At 36.2% G+C, this 25,611-nt stretch overlaps 1 protein-coding gene across 7 annotated transcripts; it reads left to right on the top strand.

The window, feature by feature from the left end:
- The first annotated feature begins 114 nt into the window (after window positions 1–114).
- LOC105689011 (endophilin-A) lies at window positions 115–20,615 on the top strand. 7 transcript variants are annotated; one of them, XM_048648986.1, is made up of 13 exons: window positions 115–239; window positions 2,817–2,906; window positions 8,445–8,513; window positions 9,244–9,460; window positions 9,554–9,687; window positions 9,811–9,877; window positions 10,576–10,647; window positions 12,720–12,805; window positions 13,130–13,233; window positions 13,391–13,500; window positions 14,651–14,743; window positions 15,786–15,901; window positions 16,010–20,615. In XM_048648986.1, exons 2-13 carry the CDS (start codon window positions 2,862–2,864, stop codon window positions 16,127–16,129), a joined length of 1,233 nt encoding a protein of 410 aa, XP_048504943.1. In that variant the 5' UTR covers window positions 115–239; window positions 2,817–2,861; the 3' UTR covers window positions 16,130–20,615. The 7 variants fall into 7 exon arrangements, with proteins under 7 accessions (XP_048504943.1, XP_048504940.1, XP_012261163.1 ...); XM_048648983.1 differs by having other exon boundaries at window positions 12,705–12,805; XM_048648984.1 differs by lacking the exon at window positions 115–239 and adding an exon at window positions 1,329–1,800 and having other exon boundaries at window positions 12,705–12,805.
- The last annotated feature ends 4,996 nt before the right edge of the window (window positions 20,616–25,611 follow it).

Here is a 25,611-nt window from a genome sequence, read left to right as displayed (position 1 = left end):
AGAGGTCAGTGGGTACACTAGTGATCTCCATGACCATCAAGTGACCTTCACCAACGCTTCACCGGCATCAAGTGCTTCTCTCTGTCGGCAGTTTTGAAAGAATTCAGAATTTAAGAAGAATCAGCCTCCTATCATCATGTCAGTGTACTAATGAACAGCTGTTTCTTGTGTGTCAAAACTGTGTGGGGGGTTAGAAAGTAAAATTGAAACAGGATCCGAAATTACGGATAAATTATAGGGTAAGTTAAATAAAAATTGACATAAAACTGTTCGCTTAATCTTCAGTAGACATTACCGATGTGGGAAAATAATTTTGTGTAAAATAATCAGATCTACCAGACGTCATCAAACAGTTCAAACATTCCTACTGAACCAAAAAAATATCCTCAAGGAAATTGTAATTCTTACTAAGTATCTTGAGACTAACGTTCATTGAAACTCGTTGTCTCTGTTTCGTCAAATCAAGCTCTGTCATAAAAAATGTTTGATTTCAAGATATAGAATTTCTAGCGGTCAAACAACGTGCTACCCCTATACACTCTCCTCATTGGCTACTGCATCTTGACGATCTGTAATTCACAAATACTTTGCAAAAATAGAATCGACGATAAGTTTCTCAGATAATTTATCAGCATAAAATATCTATCAAAACGTTGATAGACAACATTAACCATTCATAAAACAACCAGTTATGAATCGCAGAATTTAAGTGAAGTAAAAAAACTAGGGATGCTTGGCAAAGTCATTGAGAGAATTGAATCGTTTTCGTCGCCGGCGTCTTCAATTGTGACCATACCCACAGTACTTCAGACTTAAAAAGATCACGGAGGGCAACAAAAAATTAAGAACTTCCCCCCACATCAGTCTGCACGTGGTTATCCCTTGCAACCTATCGTGATATACGCCACGTATCATAATAATTTTCCGAAATGGTTTGGTGTTTTACTGGGTAAATTTTCTAACGACTAAAATTCTACTTGCCAGTTTAACACAATATTTTTGAAAGTTTTCCCATCCGAGGAACTGAATCTCATGAAAATTTCAAAGTATACGTGGTACACATATTATTTTATCAATGTCTCTCTTTTCGTTCAGACTTGTTTTTAACTCAACGGAAAAAAGAAGGATGTAACTACGAAGGAGAGTGAATTTTTCGACCAACTGACTGGGTCTCGCTTTTTTTGAATGGCACCAATGCGTCAGTCCAAACTGAACAGACTGAAATATCAATTCAAGATAAATAATCTATGTAATAAAAATAAAGGGCATTATCGTGACGATTGAATGATATTCAAAACTTGCGGGGGTGTCTTATTCCAAAACGGAAGCAGACTCATTAGGGGGCGTACTTAGCGTTGGCTTCTTTATCGTTTGTCAGCGAGAACTCTCCGATAAAACCTACCGAAAGAGCGTCAATTCAAACTCCCAGCTGCAGCAGTAGTCTAATAAAACGTACGCGATTCGTTTTTCGGAGTCACCGCGTAGTTCGTCTAGAGGGTTGGCGCATGGGGGTTGCGAGAGGGCCGTCGTGGTATCGATCCTCCGTTAAAACTACCCTTGCGAAGGCGCAGTGTCGAAAAGACCCTTGCAGTGCTTAAATCCACGCGGCACAGTCCATTTCTTCCGCGGTTAACTCCGCATAAAGTTTTTTTTCCACAATAATCGGAGATAGTGCGAGAAATCTACGTGTACATTAAAATTACCATTAAAAAAATAACTGCAAAAATAGGGAAACAAACGTGTTTACACCTACCCTCACCCTACTTCATTTCTCCGCACATATAAAACGGATTCGCACAGGTAAATGAAAATTAAAAATTGAATTAAAAAGTGGAAAGAAAAATTTCATGCTTTTTTTTTTATTCACCTCAATAATTCCTGTCGTCGATATGTGTATACACATTTCTATATACTGCTGTTCAATCAACTAGACTTGCGTAGAAGCATGATGTATCAGTATAGCTATAAGTCACTTTCATTGACGAGCTTCGCGTAAACTTGGACTTGAAATCGTTCGTTTTAAAACACGATTTCAAATAATTTTTCATTTGTAATTACACTCTCATGCATGCAGTGCTTATACCACGCGACGTCATACGTGCTTAGTTGAACCCTTTAATGGCGTAATTCTTTCACTCTTCGTGTGTACCTATAGGTATAGTTATATCATCCATTCTATACCCCGCATATACGTGTAATGGAATAATAGATGCTTTTTACTATCAACGAAATTGGTATGGATCGAGTCTGAACATCTCTGGCTGCCTGCTCGGATGATGTCAGCCGAACATCATTCAATCCGTCAGACACTCGACAGTGGCTATTTATATCCTACGATATAATATGATAAAGATTTATTTTAATTCATTGCTCGAATACAACTCCGACCCTCCAAGTCGGAACTTTCAAAGCTGGAAAAAGCGACAAGATCTCTTTTTCACCTATCATAGTATCGGCCAAATCTTTTCGGAAAAAATTCAACAGCCAATAATGAAATTATGAGATCGAGTCGTATCTCTTTTTTTCACCCCTTTTGCGTTCCTCTGCGATCAGAGCATCGAAAAGGCAAACGTGAACGAAGTGAACGAGAAAACGTGTATAATATTATTTTCAGCGAACGAGTGTCTTGGGATTTCATTATTGTTCTTCTCTTTTTGATTTTATTTTTTTTTTTTACGTATCGTCGCAATTTTCAAGCTCCTCCGCATTGGAACCTGCGAACTTTAGATCATTCATTTTTTTCACATTTTATTAGTGAATCGAAGCCCTTGTAGGGAATTGCAATAATCGAGTAGTAAAAAATATTTTTGTTTCAGGATTACTTGAATAATTAGAAGAGTTGGCAAAGCCACGGCACAATCATGGCGTTCGCTGGGCTCAAGAAACAAATCAACAAGGCGAATCAGGTGAGTTTTCAGCGATATAAATGTGAGCACGTTATTAATTATTTATTTTCTGATCCTAGCGTATGATTGTTCGAATTTATTTCAAAGATGAAAGTAGGAGCGAGGTGTGGACGACTCCACACGAAACTGTCCCACGTCCATAAATAGACGGCGTTATATAGTTCCATTGTCAGTACCTGGGAATCGATCGTCAATATTCCCGGTCTATTTAATATTTCGGTCGAAATGAATTATTCCTGCATGATATCGTTCTCTGTGTAAGCCGGTTTATCTTTAATTGACTTTTACGAAGAACACGAAGGTTCCGAGCAGCTGATATTGGTCATATTACACAGCTGTTGGAACAGCATGTCATAAAATAAACATTGATATAGATCGCTATCATGACGATCACAATACCCAATTCCACCTTCCATCGCTCTGAATTCCGGATTCCCAAGACACGCGGTTTTTGAAAGATACGGAAACATGTACGTAGGATTTCTGCACGCTGACTCGTCCCATGAGTTTTTTCCCTTCGTAATTCTCGTTCTACGATAGTCCCTTTTCTGAAAAGCACTTATTGCGCTTTTTTATATTGAAGCATTGTTTGGAAAAAACATTCCTTCGATATCTTCGAAGCTTCGAAAACTCGCGATTAATGAACGATTCAAAAAAAAAAATGATACAAAAAAAAATAAATGGAGAAGAGCTTTTTACAGTAAGGACGATCGTAAAAAAACCAACAAAAAAAAGGACATTTGTATCCGATCAAAAACGGAGATGAAGAACAATCGTTATTTTCCTCGTCACAGAATATTTCACAGACGCTGAAAAATTTTTGAACCTAGAATGATACAATTAACGAATAAATTCTTTTGTGATTAATATCCTTCTCTTCCACATCTGTTTTAAAAATTCTCTCACTTATAATCAGACCGTTACAGAGTCGCTGCCCAAACGTCTGATTGTACGTACGACGTACGACGCTATAAATTGAGAAAATGTTGACGCTTATTACAGTTAATGTTCACAAAAGCAGCTGCAATACGTAACAAAGTTTTGTAGCCGCCTACTTAAACTTTTTTATTATAATGGCGTAAAATACGTTCAGACACATTTTCTCATGTCATCGTAACCCAGGGAGTAAAAAGCATGGAGATATCCATATTACGTTTATGAATGAAAAAGTCGTTTTGAAACATGAACCGAATACACAAGAAAGATTAGTAACGCAAACGAAGATATCTTCAAATCAAGGAGAAAATTTATTGGGAAACTTTGTGCTGATTTACACGTAATTTTTTTACCTCAAAATTGGAACGCGCTGATTAACCGTATCGCAAATTCGTTTTTTTTATTACAGATGAAATTTTTCACAACGCTATCATTTTTCTCTCGCCTGTTTTGCAGGAGAAAAATAATTTAGGCACGACCACTCTGCGGTATACAGAAATTTTCTATTCTCACGAAGATTGCGTAAGAATTACTATACAAAAGATTAATATCGACAAGATTATCGCCCTACATTCTCGGCGTCGGTTTTGCCCGCATTTCTCATTCTTGGCAAATATTCCCGATCCATCCCTCTGACTCCTTCGGGCGATACACATGATTCAGAACAATGATAAAATTGGGGGAGAGAGCTTGAAATTTCCGAGTAGGAGACCGACGCCATCCGAGCGTTGTATTTTTCAACAAATTCGTTGTTTTCCAATTCACGTACATACCTCGTCATTTGTAAAACGTGACGTTCTGCGTCGTTTTTATCCCCATTACCCAGACTCCGAAAAACATGCAGGTGGTGATAATTGAAAATTTCAAATTAGCACGCGTGTCACGTTGGTGAAAATCCAAGAGGATAACTCCAGAATTTAGGTCAAATTTACTCTGGAGTCTGGAGTGACCTTTACCTAGGCAACGTTATACGCTGAGAAAATCCGGTATCTGGGTCATTCGGTGATGTAATATAGGTCAGGGCTGCGGGAGCTGGAAACGGGAACGGGAACGGGACTCGAGACTGGGACTAAATTGCTCCCTCCTAGTATAAGGGAACGACGTTGCAACATATAATATGTACGCGATATAGGTATATAATAATCGGTATAGCCGGTAAAGGTGCTACCTCTAAATGCGATGGGATACGGAGACCCGTATAATGATTATCTTTTAGCTTTCGATATCCTTTTCTCGCCCTCTTCCCCTAACTCGACCTTTTTTCCTTTCACAGTGTATCATGTACTCCTCTTCCCACCCTCAGAATTTCCTTCTGATCTCGCTGACATGTGTTACGCATACGTACCTGAGAATTTCCCTCGTCAATTTCCTACCCCGAGCGAAATCGGAGCCTGAACGATGAGAAGATGAAAAGAAAAGAAAAAAAAAGGATCGGTTTTTTTTTTAAATCTGCTGAATTTGCATGAGGGTTTTAATTTTCAATCCACGTATGTACCTATCCTGCATGCAAAGTACGTACTTCGATACGAGGTGTCGTTTTTGTGTAAGTATAGTACGTGACTAATTGTGAAACATCCTTTAATTTTTCGGACTGGCGTAGAAAGATTTCAGCTTTTTTTACCTCTGACCTTTCTCTCGATTTTTCGAAATCTAATTCCACATATCGATCAAATTCGTGACACGTCTTTATCCATACGTGGGCACTGTTAAAGCCCATACCTTATTCACTTTAGGTCGAACACGATCTATAGATTCTGTGGAAAAAAAGACTTTATTTTATCTGTATGATAGTTGAAAAAATTTACCAGGATATTTTACGACCCTCTGCAGACACTTGATCAAACGGTACATGTGATCCGAATTATAATTAAATATCTACACGTATATCTACATGTATATAACGTTAATCGATTGCAGTGGAGGGAAGAAAATTTATTAATAAAGGCACCTTGTCAGTTGAAAATTTCAGTTATGTCATCGTGAATTATAATTGAATTAAAAGCGACACGTATCGTGCTGCGGAAAATATATGACTGGTATGTTTCAAATTCGTTTCCTTTGTGTATATCTTGGTTTCCGAAAATACCTCGATTCGATAATGCAGCGATTGCAATCCAGCCGTAAATTATTATTTTAGCATCTTAATTATCCGACCTTATTTTTAGTATCGCTATGGAATATAGAAGAGAAAACGTAAGCTTTGAATACAAAGCACTCTAATTATTACCTTCCCAAATGTTTGTTAGCATAATTTCCATGAGCGTTATACGTGCAATTTCATTCGCATGTACACATGTTCACATAATCTGTTATTACGTTTCAACAATTGTCGGTGATGTACCTTTTGAATTTTTTTTTAATTCAATAAAAAAGAAAAGAAGTAAAGTTTGTACCCGTAATTACCCGTAAAACTACGAGTTACACATCGGCTAGTACGATGTAAAGTCGAAAGAGGAAACTTCCGTCTAATTAATTTAATTCAACTTTTTTTTTTCTTCCTCCATAGTATTACACTTTTCAGTTCTGAGCTTACATAAGCTCATTGTCGTATGCTAACGACTCTTATGTATATTCCATGTATTTAAAAACTTGATTATTTTTATTTTATGTCCCCCATTTTCGTTGCACCGTCCTCGGAGTCTGCTACATAATTTCCCGTTGCCTGCAGGAGCGACTTCTCGATTCTCGGGGGATTCGAGGCTTATTCCCACCCGCACTGTTAGAAAAACTTACGCCCGCAGGACATAACGCTATGCGGGTAAATTCGTTACTATTTGGCTCGTAGCGCGTACTGAAGAATAGAGAAAGGATCCCGTGGGCCAGCGCGCTATTTGGCTGTGAATTGTTAACATCGAAATGTATCAAACCGACTGATAGAATGCGTGTACGATAACATGCATAGCTATACCTGTAATGTCGACTTTTGGCAGCATTTCAAACATCCTAAAAGCCGCCTTATAATGTTACGTTATTAGAAATCCAAGCGAAACAGATATTGATCCGCGGTGCTCGCTAGCGCTCGTTTATGCCTCCTTTATTTCTTCCTACGAGAGATTTTTGCTATTTTTTTTTTTATCTTCCTTCTTTTTTCTTCTGAAAGAATTTTTATCTTTTTTTTCACATTCTCTTCTTTACTTCGCTTTTCGGCTTTTTCCATTTTTCTCTTTTTGTCAACCACCCACGGGTGGGTACTTTAAGCTTTTATACAACGCGTTTACAACGTTCTTTTCTCTACATCAGCCCCAATTTCTGTTATGCTACATCATTTTGACTCTTTGAAAAAATATGTGATTTTTTTTTCATTATTTCGGCCTGATGTGAGTTATGAGAACATGTCGGCAATCGAACACACGGAAACGAAGTTCGTTCGAATCGATTTTTTTTTTTCTTCATTTATAAGCGGAAAAACTGAATCAATGTGCTTTCGATTTCCCCCTTTATTTCTACAACGCGAAATTTTTATTTCTAAGCGAAAATAGTATCTGTTGAGATTGGAGCGCATATATTTCAACGGATTCTCCGTACACGTCGATCCAGATGATGAGAAAAGTGATCGTGAATTCCTCCGGAGATTTGGAACAGCGAGTCAATTTAAACCCCGTGATATAACATTATGGGTCCACTATATAACAGTTGGGCATGTAATATAGAAGGGAAAAGGTTTACCGTTGTCCGCGAGGGTGTTTTCAACGTGGCTTTATTCAACCTACACGAGAATACAACTGAATAGCGATGTGATACCTATAATAATAGTCCACAGATTATCGATTATTCGGATCGAACGCTCGTTATTCGCTTCGATTTTATTTCTCTCATTTTTGATAAGCCTTCCAATATTTTCTGGAGAGTATAATTTTCTGAATTTCCGTTTTCAAATATTTTAAATTCTATTCCGAATAATATTCAAATAAAAGGGATTTATGAAAAGTAAAGTGAGTTCACCCCTCGAAGATGAAACATTACATTATTCCTATCTTATACTTTTTTCAACTGTACATCCCCGATAATACATGTTGTATGTACCTACGCATATTTAACGTGCATATTTGCATGCACGGATTATGTGATTCTCGAAGAAAATTTTCTTCGTACGCGAGTACTTGGCGTGTGTATGATAAAATTGGATTTAATATACCTACAGATCAATCGTATAACGTCTTTTTTAAGTCTTCCTCTTCACATCGCCATTTCGCCCTGTATTATACATACGCGTCGCTCCACAATGTCCATACATACGTACCATACGAGTGGGTGTTTCCTTTAGGTAGAATTTAATACGTGTATAACAAAGACGAATTCACATGAAGATCCTCCAGCTTATTTGATAGGGTGCTTAGTTCAAACCGAAAGCTAAAATAACTAAATGAAGACGCATGTAAGCTCTGTATTATTTTTCCTCTTCTCTTTTCGTTTACCTATACGGGATTTATGTCTACATATAGGCATTGTTAACGTTGAAATAATATCGACGGCGATGAGGCAGCGAATATATTTATTGCTGTATACTTATTTGTGCTCAGGGCTCTGTATGTAATAATGATCCGGTTGGTTCGATGTTCTTGATATTTTCTCTTTTAAAACTTTTTTTCTTCTCATTTGCAGTACATGACGGAAAAAATGGGTGGCGCCGAGGGTACCAAACTTGACGTTGACTTCGTCGACATGGAAAGGGTTGGTATTTATATAAGCGGCGTATAGTAACTGATATACTGTACCTATATACATCACGCATACATTACTGGGGGTGGAATGCCTCTTTTTAAAAAAATTTGATGCGAAATGATTTAAGATCCCGTGCAAAAAAAAAAGATCACGCACTTTATATTCTTCTCATTTGTGACGCCCGTATAACGAAAGATTATCCCCTGTCGCATCGAGTCGTGAAAAAAGCGATTCGGCGATATTCGGTTTTGTTTGCAATAAATATAAAATCACCTTCCTGCATGTACATAAAAATTCGCTGGTGTTTTTTATAGCTGTATACCTGTACGCGGTATTACCGCCCCGAGGGATAATCTCTGACGATAAACGGTGTAGCCGATTAAAGTCACAGTGTAATTCTAACGATCGATACATCTTCAGGCATCATTATCCGGTAATTTGGGCGCTAATCTGAAAAATTACAGGAGAAGAAAACTCCATTCTACCTGCTCGCAAATTAATTATGTAACGAGGTCTTCAATTTCTTGTGCTATACACCTTCGGTATAATAATGAGATTGTTCAGAAACCTTGCGGTGATGAAATTTCCTACATCCTTTACCATAAGCTCGGTAATTAGCTCCTCATCTGGTCCGCGGTTAGCGATTCCGGGGCTGAAAACCGCGAAATAGACAATGAGAAGAGAAAAAAGCGAAATATGAGGTTCGCATATGCTACAAGCCTCATTTTCGTGTTAACAGAAAACGGACGTCACCGTTGAATTGGTAGAGGAACTTCAATTGAAGACCAAAGAATTTTTACAACCCAATCCAACGGCCAGGGCGAAGATGGCTGCTGTAAAAGGCATCAGCAAACTTAGCGGGCAGGCGAAAGCCTCGACCTATCCTCAGCCCGAAGGTGTCCTCGGGGACTGCATGCAACTGTATGGTAAAAAAATGGGAGAAGATAGTATTTTCGGTGAGTTTTATCGTGACATAAGCGGTGAAATGATGTGCAATTTTTTGTTTAGCTAACCCATTTGGTTTTTTCTTTACGATCCTGTAACCTCAGGTTTGGCTCTAATCGAAATGGGTGATGCGATGAAGCAGATGGCCGACGTAAAGTATTCTCTGGACGACAACATTAAACAAAACTTCCTCGAACCACTGCACCACCTGCAGACGAAGGACCTTAAGGAAGTAATGGTGAGAAGAATATATATTAAAAAACTTCTCAACGCTAGGAGCGTCTTTCTAGAATAGATACATGTACGCTAGAATATCGATACGTACGTACAAGATTCGGAAATGCTATTCCTTGTGTTTCAGCACCATCGAAAGAAACTTCAGGGACGAAGACTGGACTTTGATTGCAAACGAAGGCGGCAAGCAAAAGGTAAAATTCCGATACACTAAATTAAATATCTATTTGAATAAACCGCCAAGAATCTCCGATAAAATGAGGTATTCGTCGATAAAAAATTTTCTCTCATATTCGCGTCAGATATTAATATTGCATTCTTCATAACTATGATACAATCCCACCATTGTAAACGCCCCAGAATATAGACTTTCTCGAGAACAGATGCAACCGCTACATGTGGTTCCAAAATATTCTCAAAAACGAACGTTACCGTATTAGATTGAATTAGTTCCAAAGATTGTGCCTATAACTAGTAATCATAAGCGCACTGTCATTTACTCTATCAATAATGACTGCTTTATAGATTGATTTGTTGAAATGTCTGCTGAAATGCGAACACTCGACTCGCCAGTTACATGTTTGAAAGGAATTTTGGCCCGTTTTCTTCTGAAACTTTTTTTTTACTATACACGTCATACTCACTGACCTTTTTTTTTCTGCACGTGCATGATGATTGCAGTATCTTGCCAGTGCATGTAAATTTCACATCCTCTTTGATAAAATACGACTGATTATTTTGTACGATTATTCTGCACAACGAAATGAGAGTTAGTTGCAAATGAATAATCTTCAAAGGAGATTTAAATATCGGCATTTAAATTCGTATGAGATATATAATTATTCAATTTCGTATCAATGAACTAAAAGTGCAAATTGAATACCAAAATTAGCTGCTGGAAAAAGGGCTGCTAGTCCTCATTTCGGAAGTCCGGCTCGATCAGGTCCCGCATCAACTTCTGTCGGTACGTGGATTCAAACGGGGCGAAGGAAAATTAAATTTATCACTGCAACGGAATACGAGGAATCGCTCTGCGTACTTTTTTTTTTTTTTGTAGAAAACGGCGTAGTTTTGAACAGCTTTTTTCCCCTTTTACATCACATCTGCGTGTATAATAGGCATAATTGCTTTTGCAACTTTGTAGTTTTTTGTGCGTGTAAAGCGATATTTTTCCGTTACAGGGACACTTTTAAATCTGACAAAGCCGTAATTTGTACATGAATGAAATTATGCGAGTTACAATCTGAAATTAAAGGTTGCACATTTAATTGTTGTTGAAAGATATAATAATCGGACCTAAAACATGGGTCATGTTGCAAGTTATGCGCGTACTTTTTTATGCCAGATCAATATTCTGGTGTATTCGTGTTGGTATACCGGCTATATGGAGCAGAAAAAGAAAGAATTTACAATCGTGCTAGAATCTGTCGCCCTGCATTTAAGGGTAAAAACACTGTAGAGGCAAAAAGAATAAAGCACAAAGGAAAAAGATAACAGATAAATATACGAGCGCCGAAGCCTTCTGATAACATATATAAATGCAAAAAAAAGTTTATCGATCTAAAAAAAATTTGGAGGTAATCATACCTATGTCATTTTTGGAGGAAAATTGCGGATCGAGTTTATGAGAGAAATAAAAGTTCTCGTATAAAAACTCGAATGAGATTTCCGTGAAAATGTTATATACTATACGCGGGTATGTGTATGATATACACAACGTATACTGAGTTTTCGGGTGTCGTATAAAATTATCGAAGGACGGCAAACGATTATTCTCTACCTTTGACCTTTTTGTGACAGCTAATTATACCGTGATGAAAAGCGTGTGAAAAAGTAAAAGAAATGGGAAAAAAGGTCGAGACCAAAGTTTCGGTAATGGTCCAAACTTATATATATTGGATTTTATACGGCGGTGGTGACTTTCAGCCCGTTACTTTTCTCGTCAGAGAAAAAAAAAAAGAAAAAAACTGAATTGAGGAAACAAAAAAAAAAAAAATATATCATTCCCGACTACTTTACACGTGTACAGTTCATCCGATGGAAAAAGATTCACGTCTAGCAGCCCGGTTACCAAAGTTTTTGAGCACACATTTCTTCGCTCATCGCTTGATATGTTTTTGGTTGAACTTCAACTTGTTGTTAAATTAGAAGTTAAGGTGATGTTTTTTCAATTCTTTTTTTTTATCTTGCTTTCATTTTTGTGAAAAGCCAGCTTATTGCTCTACTTGATATTATTGATCGTCCGCGGGAGCAGCTTTCGCAGACGAGATTAGACCCATAAATATAATGCACCTTAAACTTGGCGCTCGTCATTTCGTCGAAATATCGTGAGATACCAAGACATATGATATTTCGAAGCTCATATCGAATGTGGTCTGTACCAGAGAAATGCAGTAGCTCGGGAGTGTTGTATGCCATAATGACGTTATTATCGTTTCTTGCGAGCTTGCAAGTTGCCAGCAATATTGCAATGCAACCTTAATATCTCTTGTAATTCAAAAGAAAGAAGGTTTCAGACAATTTGCTCTATTTTTAAACAACCTTCGTTGAAAATGTACAACACATGTGCAGCAGCTACTGGACGTAATATTTACTTAATTGGAGTGGACTTGCCACGGTACAGACGTGTATGCTGCACAACTTTTTTTTTTTAATTTTTTTTTTCTTGTCTCGTTACAATTTCCACGCTAACATACACTTGTAACAATTCACGTTGAGCATGGTAAAAGCACGACGATCGAAATACTCGTAGTCCCAATATGTTAGATTTGAATATCATACGGAAAATTGTAATTGATGATGGAGTAGGATTATGTGAGGATGCTTTTATCTAGTTATCTTCATATTTCCAAACGTAATATGACACGTTTACGGAGTAGTATAATTTACGTAGCCGTTAAAACACAACTCTCCATTAACTGGAGAATACAGCATTTAGATTACATATAGTTATCTAATTAGTTAGTAGGCAAACTTGTAGAACAACACTTAACACTCTTTTGGCGCAACCTTTGCGTACAGGTTCTCACGTTTCAGACGACGAAATACGCCAGGCGGAAGAAAAGTTCGCGGAAAGTCTTCACCTGGCTCAGATGGGGATGTTTAATCTTCTAGAGAACGACGTGAGTGTTAAATATTTCCAGAACTGACCGTATTCACCCGAAAAATGAGGAAAAAAAAAAAAAAAAACATTCATTCGAACGAACAACTTTTGAAAAATTGATTTTTTAACGTTCGACGTTTCTTTCGAGAATTTCTGAAATTGCCCATAATTTGTTTTCCTCAATACTTATCGTAAATTAGAAGTATCATGAGCGACATTATTAATCTAACGACTGATCATCATCCGCCAGGGATATCAAACGTTTTTCCCTTCATCTGGACCGTCGATTTCGGGATGATGAATTACAAAAAAAAAAAACAATTTCGATTTTGTTTTAACGCAGGTTGAGCAAGTCGCGCAGTTGGCAACTTTCAGCGAAGCTTTGCTCGAGTACCATCAGCAGTGTACTGAAGTTTTGAAGGTGCTCACGGAAACGTTGTTCCTCAAGTACGTATTTCTATACACATAGCGCTTCCATCATCTCGTCATTGTTTGGCGTCTCTAGTTCCGAGCTGATGTTTGCTAAAAAAAAATTGTATCTCAATCCTGAAACGTAACAAAAAAAAAAAAAAAAAAATTAATTGCGTTCACCGTACACCTACAGAAAAGATGAGGCGGCGAACAGGCCAAAATTGGAATTCGTACCGAAGACACTCGCCGATCTCAACGTCGAAGGAATTTCCGACTTGAATGGTGGAAGCTATTCCTTACACGGTAAGAAAATTTCCCTTGCATTAGTTTAACGTACCTTCTGTTATTTTAATATTTTAATTGTCGACCTATGCCCGGTATCAGATGTCCAACATATCGTTCACTTTTGTGTCTCTTTATCCACACGGTGTTTCTGTCGCCTAAAGTCTCTCCGATGAATAGCCGTTTCTTACCGGCATTTTTTTATGTAATAATTTTTTATCCGTGACAATGATTAGCCATGGGCGTGGAGAAAAGCTCGTGTCAATTTTATTTGCATTTTTTTTTTTCATTTTGGGGGAGAATCCCGAATATCGTCGCAGCTTTTGAATTTGTTATATTTCATGCGATAATTATCGCCGAATACTTTTCTCCGCGCTCCTAATTGTTGTATGAAAGCCTGCTGTGTTTCTCATATGCGTAAATTGATGGTATTCCATACGTGTATATTATATGTGTACAAAATTATGTATAATTATGTATATTTTCTATCCATACGCAATTCTGTCTTTATGTTTGTTATATGGTACTAAGGGATCTTTTCTTCAAAAACCTTAAAGTTTCAACTCTATAATTGTGACTAACAAGCTTTCCCAGGGTATTCAAAGAACGAGCCGTGGATGCACTTTATAAAAATTCTAACCGTTTTCGATTGCGCGTTCTACCTACGGCGAATATTCAGTGCACGTAGTCCTCGATCCGTTAACGCTTTTATCGTCTACGTCGCGTCACGTCGACGACCTCATACGGCGCTTCTCGTCGCACTGCTCTCTTTTTCGTCTCGTCGTCGGATTTCTTCGTAGCCGTTGAACGGTGTACACTCGTTTCTCTATTTTCCTTTATTCGTTTTTACCCGTTGTCTGTCGTGGGCTTGTCGTTTTAGATCTTAAAACTTGAAGAATTCCAATAGAACGATGAAATAATTTTCTTTTCCTATTCGTTATAATTTTTCAGAATTAACGAAATATTGTCACTTGTTGAAAAAACAGAAACTCTATCGAACACTTTCTGGTTTCGTAAAGTTATTGTTCTTCTGAAATTTCACTTGATTTTATTATTTTCCGTTTCACACGTCATGCGTTAACCTTGTGAATCTGTAATGAACGATACGTAGATCCATATTCATGTCAAATATTGTATTCACATTTATCTGTCCTTCCGACACTTCGTATAGGGTCAAGTCGGGCCGGATCTCCGGTTCATGGGGACGCAAAGCGTTCGCAGCTCGAATTATTTCCAGCTGGACAACCGCCACAGTCCGCTAATGGTAAATTGTTTCTGCATGGGGCTGCTTAAAGTCACTATATAGATCTCATCTCATTTCCCTCGTCTATCGCAATCCTTTTTCTTTCCTTTCATCTCTTTGCCTTTATCCATTTCTCTTATCTTCTATTTTCTTTCTCTATAGACACTAAAGTATCATGTATTAATTTCATTCCCTATCTCTCGGCTCACTAGAAAGGGTCAAGTGGATGAAACTCTGCAATTGACCTTTTCTCCGCGTACCCTAAACTCCTATTAAGCCCCATCATCGGCATGATCGTTGTTTATGTGCAGAAGTAGACCCCAGACATACAGATGTAATCATGTTCTTTTTTTTTTTATCCTAGTTGAAATGATATTTTATCTCTTGATATTGCACGTACAAAATTTTATTGGCTACCCGATAAATTGGTTTATGTGTTCGCTCACGCTACCCATTGATATGCTGCTCACCCTTGCGTGTGAAAAATACATTATTCGACTACAGCTGCACGAATTGCTGTAAAATTTCTTCGATTCAATTTAATCGCCTAGTCGTCATTTCTTTACTCAAAATAAATTCTTTTCAGGGTTTCATTTTTTCCCCTATTTCTAAAATCGCAACGATCCAACCGATCCTGGGATCGAAGAAATCTCTTTTTTCTTTTCTTTTACATTATGTCACGATGCATGTGCTTTGAGAATCACATCTGTCTCTTCACCGACCCCATGCATAATTAATATGGATACACATCACACATGTAGAATTAGAGCGTTATCGTATTTTTATGGATAAATTCAGAGACCTTATACGCTCAACCAAGAAATAGGCGTTTCAAAATCTTCGATTAAAAGAAACGTAAAAAAGTGAAGAAACAGAATCAGTCGAAAGGTCCCTGAACTAGTCGCCGCAATTTTTATAGTGCTTTAGGATAAAAATATCATTATTAGTGCTGCATTGTTTGTTATTCTCACGTGCAGATTGTCGTTCACTTCGCATCGATTATATCATTAGCTAATTGTCATAGTTTTGGATGCATTAATAATTCGTAATTAATGAATGTTAGCATCACCGCTGCCGTCTCCGAGTAAGTCGCCAGCCAGGACGCCAATGAATAGGCAGCCTTGTTGCACGGCGCTTTATGACTTCGAGCCGGAAAATCCTGGAGAACTAGGATTCAAGGTACGTTGTCAATTGATAAAATATGAAAGGAAAAGAAAAATATTCAACAAATTTCGTACACATTTTGTCATCAATTGTTTCTATTTTTTTTTAATTCTTGTCTTTCAGGAAAATGACACGATCACCTTGCTCAACAAGATCGACGACAATTGGTACGAAGGCAGCGTAAATGGTCGCACCGGTTATTTCCCTGTGACTTATGTCCAAGTTGTGGTGCCATTGCCATAAAACAATAAAGTATAAATTAATTCAAAGAAGAAAAAGGAAAAAGAAAAAGGAAAGAAAAGAAAAAAAAAATGGAAAACCGCGTATCATCATGTCTACCACCAAAATTATACCTACGAGTTAACACTATTATCCTATAATTGATTGATTATTTGATAATTAATTGAGTAATTGATTAATAATCTATTTACTTGAATATTCACTTACGTTATAACGGATACATTTCGAAACACTCGAGTAAATATTTCGCATGATATGAAGAAAGAAAGTAAAAAAAGCGAACTAAAAAAATGAAGGAAACGAGCTAGAAACTTCTCTCCGCATGTTACATGTACATAATGTTATAATAGTATCTTTTATTGGCGTTGAAGACTCTATACACTTAAATCTACATATATCACTAATATCATAATTATTACCATTATTACTATCATTGTCATTATCATTATTTTTGTTGTTATTACGATCACGTAATGCTACTATAAATGAAGAAACCTCACACTTTCCTAACCCACATAATCCCTAATTTCAATCAGACTTGATAATTGAATACTATATAATCTATGGGCTCTCCTTCCTTCCATGAATGTTGAAAAAGAAAAACTCCTGTATTTCTCGCGTATATGAAGTAACCAACACATACTCGTATTAGAAATACCTTATCACGAATGATTGTCACCGCTTTATTTTTTTACGTTTCAATGAACAGTCTTGAACCTGATTCGGTTTTAATTGCCCTATAAAATTTTTTCACGTCTGTATTACGTGGTTACTGTTGTATTGGTTCGAATGAGATAACGAGTTGCAAAATTACACTAGGTAAAGAATCTATTGTAAATTATGCGATTTCATGTACAGAGATCTTTTCAAGGGTTAGTGTGCGATGAATTTTTGTAACCTGCGAATTGGCAAATAATGAATTATTCAATTAGGTAACTGCAGCATCGATTTCAGTCGTCCTAATTCTTTATCATTAGCTACACATTACAATATAATTATTCCCATTATCATTATTATAGACATTTTTTATTTAGGAATAAATTAGGTAGATGAAGTTTAGTTTAATTAATTGAAATCCAGACGATTTATCAGGATAGTCTTATTACCAAGGTAGCCACACAATACGCGGATTACTTTTTTCCCTGAATCGTCGTGGATCGTATAACGTGTAAACATAATTCCTGAGTATTAGAGAAAAATTATAATTAGTTACAGCGCATCTATTTAGATTAACGTTGTTATACATAAAATAGCGATCAGGCGCGTGATACTGTCGCGAGTTAATTATCGAATTCCAAAATCCCTTAAAAAGTAATAATAATGGTACTAATAGGATTATCCGAACACTCGGAACCTCTTCGCCTTTGACGATGGGAACATAATTTCCACCGGATAAACCGGGACAGATAAATTTAGCTGCATTCAATTATCCCCTAGACGCCAATTCCGACATTAGGGAGGCTGCTGTCCGATTTCGCGACTCTTTACATAGGTAGGAATAAAGAGGTAAAAAAAAAAACTAAAAAATGAAAGAAATAATTATACCATGTACTTGAATAAACAACGTCGAAAGTATCTCGCGTCTTTTACTATTATTAGTTTGTATTTTAACCATTTAAAACGACGTATTCGGTTACGCTGTAGGAAGAGAGCACATTTATATTAAATTATATTATATTACACCACATCATCAATGATAATATTAACATTACATTGAATTAAATGTAAAACAAACTAACAGACAAATGAATTATACAATCGCTACGTAAACGATCAACATCGTGCGAATCACCTGTCAGAACAATGAAAGTACTTTTTAATTTATTCGTTCGCCACGCGGTTAGGAGGATGCAGTATACTTGGAAAACGTTATTATACACGTATACTTGCTAAGCGCATATAATTATGATTCCGTATAACATTATACTTACATGTAAGCCATGAATTCACACGTATTTATATTTCATCGAAAAAATGTAAACTTAAACAAAAAAAATCAAAAAAGAAAAAAAAAAGAAAAAAAAGACAGAATTCGTTCATTTGTAACTGGTCAATTCGGCTGTCAAATTGTTGCATATAGTTAGCACTAAAATTATAATAATGAACAAACAAGGAAAGAATAACGATTAAAAAATGAAAAAAATAAACATCTTTAAAGCTGTTTCGGAAAATGAATAATGATGATTGTGATCATGATTATTACTGTTATAATTATCACATCGATATTATTTTTATTATTGTTATAATTATTAATCATTTTTATCATAATGACATTGTATTGTTATTCTTTGATCTGCGTGTTATAATCTGAACACATAACGATGTCACGTATTAATATTCAAGAGTCACGTAAAAGCCAAAAGAAAATTCTTATGAGAAAAACTTACAGAGATCTGTATAATTTGTATCGCAGATGAGAATTCATGTACCACGTATACTCATAAAGTTAAAACTAATGTGCAACGAAACAAAAAATAGAAGAAAAAAAATACTTAAAATACACAAAAGTAAAAGTGATAATGAAATTTCCTTTCAAAGTTTGATAATCTTTTAATTGTGTTGCACTGCGTACGAATTGTATGCAGATCTGTACAGATACAAAGGCGTTAATCACGTTCATAAAATGGCATTAAAATAATTTGTGACTGAAAGAGGAACAGGAAGAAAAATGTGGTAACTAGACAAAAAATATTATACGGACGTCGTTTGCGATATTGCAGAATTAATAAATGATATACACCTTATTAAAAAACAAACAAAAAAAAAAAACGAAACAAAAAAAATACATACCTAGCTACCTATCTACCTATAGAGCAATGAATTCCAAGCAAAGTATAAATACAACCGTCAGGTTTGCCGCGAATGGAAGCAATCGAAGAAAAATAAATGAATAAATAAATAAATTCGAAGGAGGAATAAAAAAGAAAAAGAAGAAAAAACTTACAATTAACTACTAATGATACACTGAAATTAATTATAAAATACTAAATCGGTATCTTATTCTATAAATGTTGGCTATTGTTAAATGTTGAATATTGTTCTATGGCACGTTTCGTTGGTTAACTAAAGTACGGCGAGAATTGAAACCCTCGCAAGCTTGCGGAAAACTTATAAAAAAATTCTAATTTTTTTTCAAGCTGTGGAATACAGTGGAGGATGTTTTTTGAAATTTTTTTATCCCGTTTACGAATTTTGATGGCTCTTACGTTTTATACCCAAATGAGGGGTTTTTGACGACACTGATAAATAATTATACATGATACGACAAATTATTGAAACGGTAGCTAATTATACTCGAACAAAACTTATGTATGCGATACGGCCGTACTGTATTTGATTAGCGAAACGTTCTGTAATCTAATTATAATCTAACTGCTTGGAGACCGAATAAACTTATAAAGATAGTTTGTACGGTCTCTGTAAATAAGTTGTAAAGCACTGGGCATCCATGGTCAAAGCGAATATATTATTTAATTATATAAGTACATATTTATTGGTCCCGTTTTTCTTTCGCCGCGGTTCGCCGAATACTAATTGAAATTCACGAGCCAAAATGAAACGAAAAACGGTATCCAATTTTTAACATTTGACCTTATATGTATACGTATATCTATATATACCCAATTTTCATTCTACAAAACCACCTATACCCATACCTTACATGGTTTTATCGTCGAATGCTAACAAAAAAAAATATTATACAATTGTCCCGCTGTTATATACACAATAACCAAAGTCGTTGTAATCACCCCGAAAAATGAAAGTCGAGTTTTCACTAAATCTCCAAGTTTTGAGGTCTGGAGAATCACCACGACCGAATTCAGTTGGTCGTTTGTATGTGTGTTGCGTGTACGTGCGAATGCGTGCGATTAAATTTATGATCGATGATAACTTGATAACGACCCAACCGATTCTGACGTTTCTAGTCTCAATCGACGAGGATCTTCGCGACTTAGAACCGTTGAGATTTTGGACTGATTCGCTTCTGTTGTTTTTTAGTAATTTGAGAAAGGAAAATTTGGAAAGAAAAAAAAAAAAACCCAGTCTATGGATTTTTATGGAATTGAAAATTTATTCAGGACTAAGAAATTGACTGAGGCCGATTAAATTTTTATTTTGAAATTCGAACCAAATCCGAGCGGTGATTTTGAGGGCTCGCCAATTAATGTCAGCCGGATCAACCGCTTGTTTCCACTACTATTATACTTTATCCCCCTCTCCCTCTTATTATGTACCTATATAGTCGTTGTATAATCGGATAATATAAAAAAATGATCAGAGGATGCAGCACAGTGATACTTTCAAGACAATACATAATGATTAATTGTACTTATTGGTAAATTAATCTACTATATAATTATTAAACTCTGAATAAAAAGAAAGAAAAAAAAAAGAAAAAAAAAACTTATAAGACATACGATTTCGGTCAATGCTAAATGATTATTATATAAATAATTAAGAAATAAAGTGTGCTCTATGTCATCACCAATCTTATGTTTTACTGACTTATTTCCTTACCTCATTGTTTCTCGTTTTGTTTCAATGTTTTAATTCCTTGGTCGAAATCTGGTTTTTCGAGATTCCTCATGCCGGAGATATCGGACAAAAAATATCTACTATCTGGTGTCTGCCTAGGAATTACATAATTTGATCATGTTGTTCGTATCAGAAAATTTCGATAATGAATATCTCGATTACAAATTTTTTCGAGGGGAGCTGATACACCGATCTGAAACTCCTCGTGAATTTATGACTCCTCGTCATTCGGAACCTCGAATGATTTATCAACCGCGCCTGATTCCTGAATTCATTGCCGAATTGTGCAACGAAGTAAACTAATAAACCACCTCGTTTGATTGACAGCAGCACCAGCAGGAGAAATTGGTGGGTCTGGATGCTAGAACCTTGTGAGTTGCGATGCAGAATATGGTAGGTATATGGGATAGTGTTGCGGGAATGATCATTTGTAGAGTTAACCAACCCTGCGACATGATATACGGGGGCAGTGGGCAGAAATGTATACATAATGCATGTTTTCTGTGGATATAATTGTATGTGGTATTACCCAAGGGAGGTGCTATGGGTCCGGGAACACCGCGGTAACAAGGCATACCATCATCATCTCGCATCCCCTGCTCGCCCGAACCAGCCACCCCCATAAACATTCGTATGCGTCAGGTGCTGCTACCTACAGGCGTGATTATGAACACATGACAAATTCGCGCACAAAAAATATTCATAAATCTAGTCGATATTTATAGTACAACCTTCTCCGAGATGCATAATTTTATTAGGAACTAGAAGGGCGCAACCCTCAAAAGGAGGAAATGCTAACACGAATGCTTATCCTTCAACAGGAATATCAAAAGAGAAGGAAACTATAGGGTTTTCAAAATCGAGGGTGATTTCAAAAAATTCGTGATTTCAACTTCTACTTTTTTTCATTGTTCTGAAAGTATCCATTTAGGTACGAACAAGGTGCATGACCAAGAGAGCATGTCTTGAAAATTTCAATTCCATTTTCCTAAAAATTCTCCACGATTGAAAATTGCTTTAAAAATTCTCAAAAAATTAGTTCATCCCCTTTACTTCAACCCCCATGAATTTCATGGTGGGCTGAGAATCCGTTGCATGTCGTTCTACGTTTTTCTCATTTTTTTCCTTTCTTAATTTAAAAAAGAGGGTCGGTTTTATTAACCTTATACCCAATTCCATGGAGACATAAGCCGCTTATCTACCGCAATTAAAATGCTACCGAATGCTCTCTTTTTCATAAGTCTGTATTTATGCGATCCTCTGGGTTTTTATTTAAGACATTATACGTTATAATATCACGCGAAAATGATAAAAAAAAAAAACAATAAGTTCCTTTCATAAAGTTAAAACCGTTCCGTTCAACCGTATTCTCGACTTCAAATTGTTTGACATATATAACATTCATCGTTTCCATAATTGACTTGTACACGTTGAAATAAGAAAAAACCTTCCATTTAAAAGATGTTTTATAATACGAAAATCGGTTTACTTTCATCGATCCCGTATATTCGATCGTATTTCGTATGTCATTATACCGAACGTTGTACGAGACGTGATGAAATTACCACGCGACTGAAGGTGGTGGTCGAAAGAAAACCATCTGGAGTATAGAAAATCCGTGTACCGCATGTGCCACCAGAAACGGAATCTCTTCTGCATTTGAAAAGCCAATTTCTCGGAACATTAGACGGAGGTTGACTGCGCCCTCAGGGACCAGACACGCTCCATAATTTTAAGAAAGTATGCAACGTGTGTACCACGTTCGTATAAGAATCTGCAACCGGAGTCAAATTGAATCAACTATTTCGAAATTTGGAAGACATCAGCAACAGACAAGCAGAACGGCGCAAGTCAGGCGAAAAAATTTCGGGGCGTAACCGTTTGAAAAAAAAAACTTTACAATTCGTCTGAAAATCAACATGGAAATTGTAGGATTAGTCATGTTTAACGAAGTGTAGAAAAATGTAACTTTACAATTTTCCGGAGGATAACGGTCTTTTTGGCAGCATCTTTATGTATTTCGGACGTTACGTCCTTCTGGTTCTTACGCAATATTCGATGTGCGTTTCATTGTCAGAGCCCCGCGAGGTTCGAGGAGCCCCTTAAAAAAATGTTGTTATTGGTTTTCCGAGATATATTACGTCAGATTCAGTTAAGTGTCAATACTTGCGCCGGAGTGTGTGGTCGGAATCCGAAATTTTGCTGACGATCACCAAGGGACCGACCTTCAGGGCCGTATCTATTAAGGGGTTGTGTTCACTGAACCGTCCACACAACGCAGAATCGTTCCCAGAGGATTTCACATGGTATACCTGCCTGCACGTCGGTGCCTCGGATCACGTCATTGTGTACGAAATCTGTATAGGTCGGAATAATTGAAATCTCTTTTTCTAAGCTAAATAAAATAAATTCACGTATTATATTCACCGTGCATCCCGCCCGATTTTAAATCCGAACTCTCTTTCTTCTTTCTTTTCCGTTTCCAACGGAGTGTGATCAGTCAAGGATTCACTCGACCTAGAAATTAAGTTTCGCAAGTCTCACGGGCACCACGAAAACTTTGCGAATCCGGAAGTCCGTGCAAAATGGGCAAAAATGTGATCGGAAAAAAGAAAATTTACTTACAATTACTGTACACATCTGTAGCGGTTGAATACGATAACATTTTCTTTTATTATACATAATTTGGATTATACATAATGTTCCGAATATTATTGGCTATATTTGTGTATGTACCTGTTGTCAGAATACCACGTATGCGTTATATGAGGCGAAAGTAGGATAAATTTGACGGTAAGTTTGATTTTTTCGTACTTTTTTGTAGTCCAATTTTTACCGGTACACAAATCCAGTAAACCAAACAATTTTCAAATCGTACAGATTGCCGGAATCGACCCTACTTTTTCACCTATTTTAATTATTACTAATATCACTCTCTAATTATATAGGTTATTTTCTTTCTTTCTTCATTTTTCTTCCATTTTTTCGTTTTCAAACTTTAGGATTCTCTATACACTATGATATAATATTGTTCAATCGCGGGAGCTACTGCAGCAGCAGGATTATAGCTGTGTTATTTCATTACCTTAATTGAAAGAGATTTTCCAGGCTATAACAATCACAAATATTTCCTAGCATTATGAGTATCATTGATCTTATTATTATCATTGTTATTTTTGTTGTATTCAATTTTTTACTGTATCTGCCCTTTGGCCTTTAGAGGGCTTTGCCAGTTCAATAAATTACATTACATTACATTATTACTATCGTTATTATTAAATCGTGTAAATGGCTGAATCATTACTCGAGATAAACAAATAATATGAATTATGATTATATGAGAATTTTGAATCAGTAAAACGAAAAAATTTCAATTCATGCTTATTTGGGCGAAAAATTCGATATTTCTGGGCGCAAATCATTACTTATTTTTCGTGTCCAATGTCACTTTTGAATTTTAATGTTTCCACGCAGAGAGTTATTTATATGCAGATTTATAGTGTCAATGATGTACTGTGGGCATACAATAAAAGTAATTTTATACCGCGAGTTTTATATGCTTCAGGCAAATTAACGCAATAGAGAACGACCGTATTATGCCCGCTTAATTTCAATTTGCCAAATAATATTGATAATTAGTGCGTTACACTTCATTAAATCCGGGTGCAATTTATTACAGTTAATAATTATCTACATAACGTGTTTTCTGAACATTTTTTATGATACATCATTATACGTATAGGTACTATATGGAATGGCCAAGTGTTTGTCACAAACCGGTGCGGTTTTAGTACATGTATAGTGTATATGGCGAATTTTAATTTAAACTATTTTTCCTGTAGAATTTGTGATTCACTACAGACAATGGGAGGAAGTTTTCATACGTTCACGGTTTAATTTCTGTCGAATAATTTTACGACGCTGTCATCAGCTGGTAGTGCTTCTATATGATTCTGATGTATACATGGGGCCTTCCATTTGAAAAAAATACGTTTCAACTTACTGCTATCCGATTACCCCAAAAATTTTTGTAACCGTGGCTCTTCCGAACCAGAAAACCATTCATCAACAATTTGCTTAAAACAGATCTTTGAACGGAATCAAGTCTTCTACATTGAACTCATGTAGATTTGGATTCCTCAGCTGATTGTACGTCAGATTACTCTTGAAGAACCAAAAAAAAATTCGATTTTTGAGCAAAAAATAAATCATTCTTTTAATTGGGTTTAATATGCTTTTCTAACGTATTTTGATCTCAGGAATCCGAATCTCAAAGAAAAATTGATCCATCTCCAAAATTGACCGAGTTATCGCCAATTTTCAGCTTTTTGGGGTCAAAAATAAAAAATTGATTTTTTAGTCTATCTTCATGTAATTTGAGCTCAGGAATCCGAATCTGGAAGAAAAAATTATGTATCTTCAAAAATGACCGAGTTATCCTCATTTTTTCGCATTTTTTGGCATAAATTTGAGGATATCTCGAAAAGAAAAAATTGTAGCTCAATTTGGACAACGGATTCGTGATCCTGGGGTCAAAATACATAGGAAAAGTGCCATACGATCAATTTTAAAAAATAAAAATTTTTGGCCAAATTTTGAGATTTTTCCAAGGGGTACCCCTTACGATTCTTTCAAATTTTGGCCAAAAATTTTTATTTTTTCAAATTGATCGTATGGCACTTTTCTTATGTATTTTGACCCCAGGAACACGAATCCGTTGTCCAAATTGAGCTACGATTTTTTCCCTTCGAGATATCTCCATTTTTATGCTAAAAATCGCGAAAAAATGGGGATAACTTGGTCATTTTTGCAGATAGATCAATTTTTCTTCCGGATTCGGATTCCTGAGCTCAAATTACTCTGAGATAGACTAAAAAATCAATTTTTTATTTTTGACCCCAAAAAGCTGAAAATTGGCGATATCTTGGTCAATTTTAGAGATGGATCAA

The sequence above is a fragment of the Athalia rosae genome, chromosome 1 (genome assembly GCF_917208135.1).
Source record: "Athalia rosae chromosome 1, iyAthRosa1.1, whole genome shotgun sequence".
In the NCBI taxonomy this organism is placed as follows: Eukaryota; Metazoa; Arthropoda; class Insecta; order Hymenoptera; family Athaliidae; genus Athalia; species Athalia rosae.
Note: the sequence above shows the minus strand (reverse complement) of the source record. Positions and strands in the feature narration are given on the sequence as shown.

Coding starts and splice junctions, on each gene's coding strand:
- LOC105689011 (XM_048648983.1), top strand. CDS start 2,862: ATGGCGTTCGCTGGGCTCAAGAAACAAATCAACAAGGCGAATCAG. Junction 10,648..12,704: donor TCCCGCATCAACTTCTGTCG/GTACGTGGATTC, acceptor CTTTGCGTACAG/GTTCTCACGTTTCAGACGAC. Junction 13,501..14,650: donor TGGAAGCTATTCCTTACACG/GTAAGAAAATTT, acceptor CACTTCGTATAG/GGTCAAGTCGGGCCGGATCT.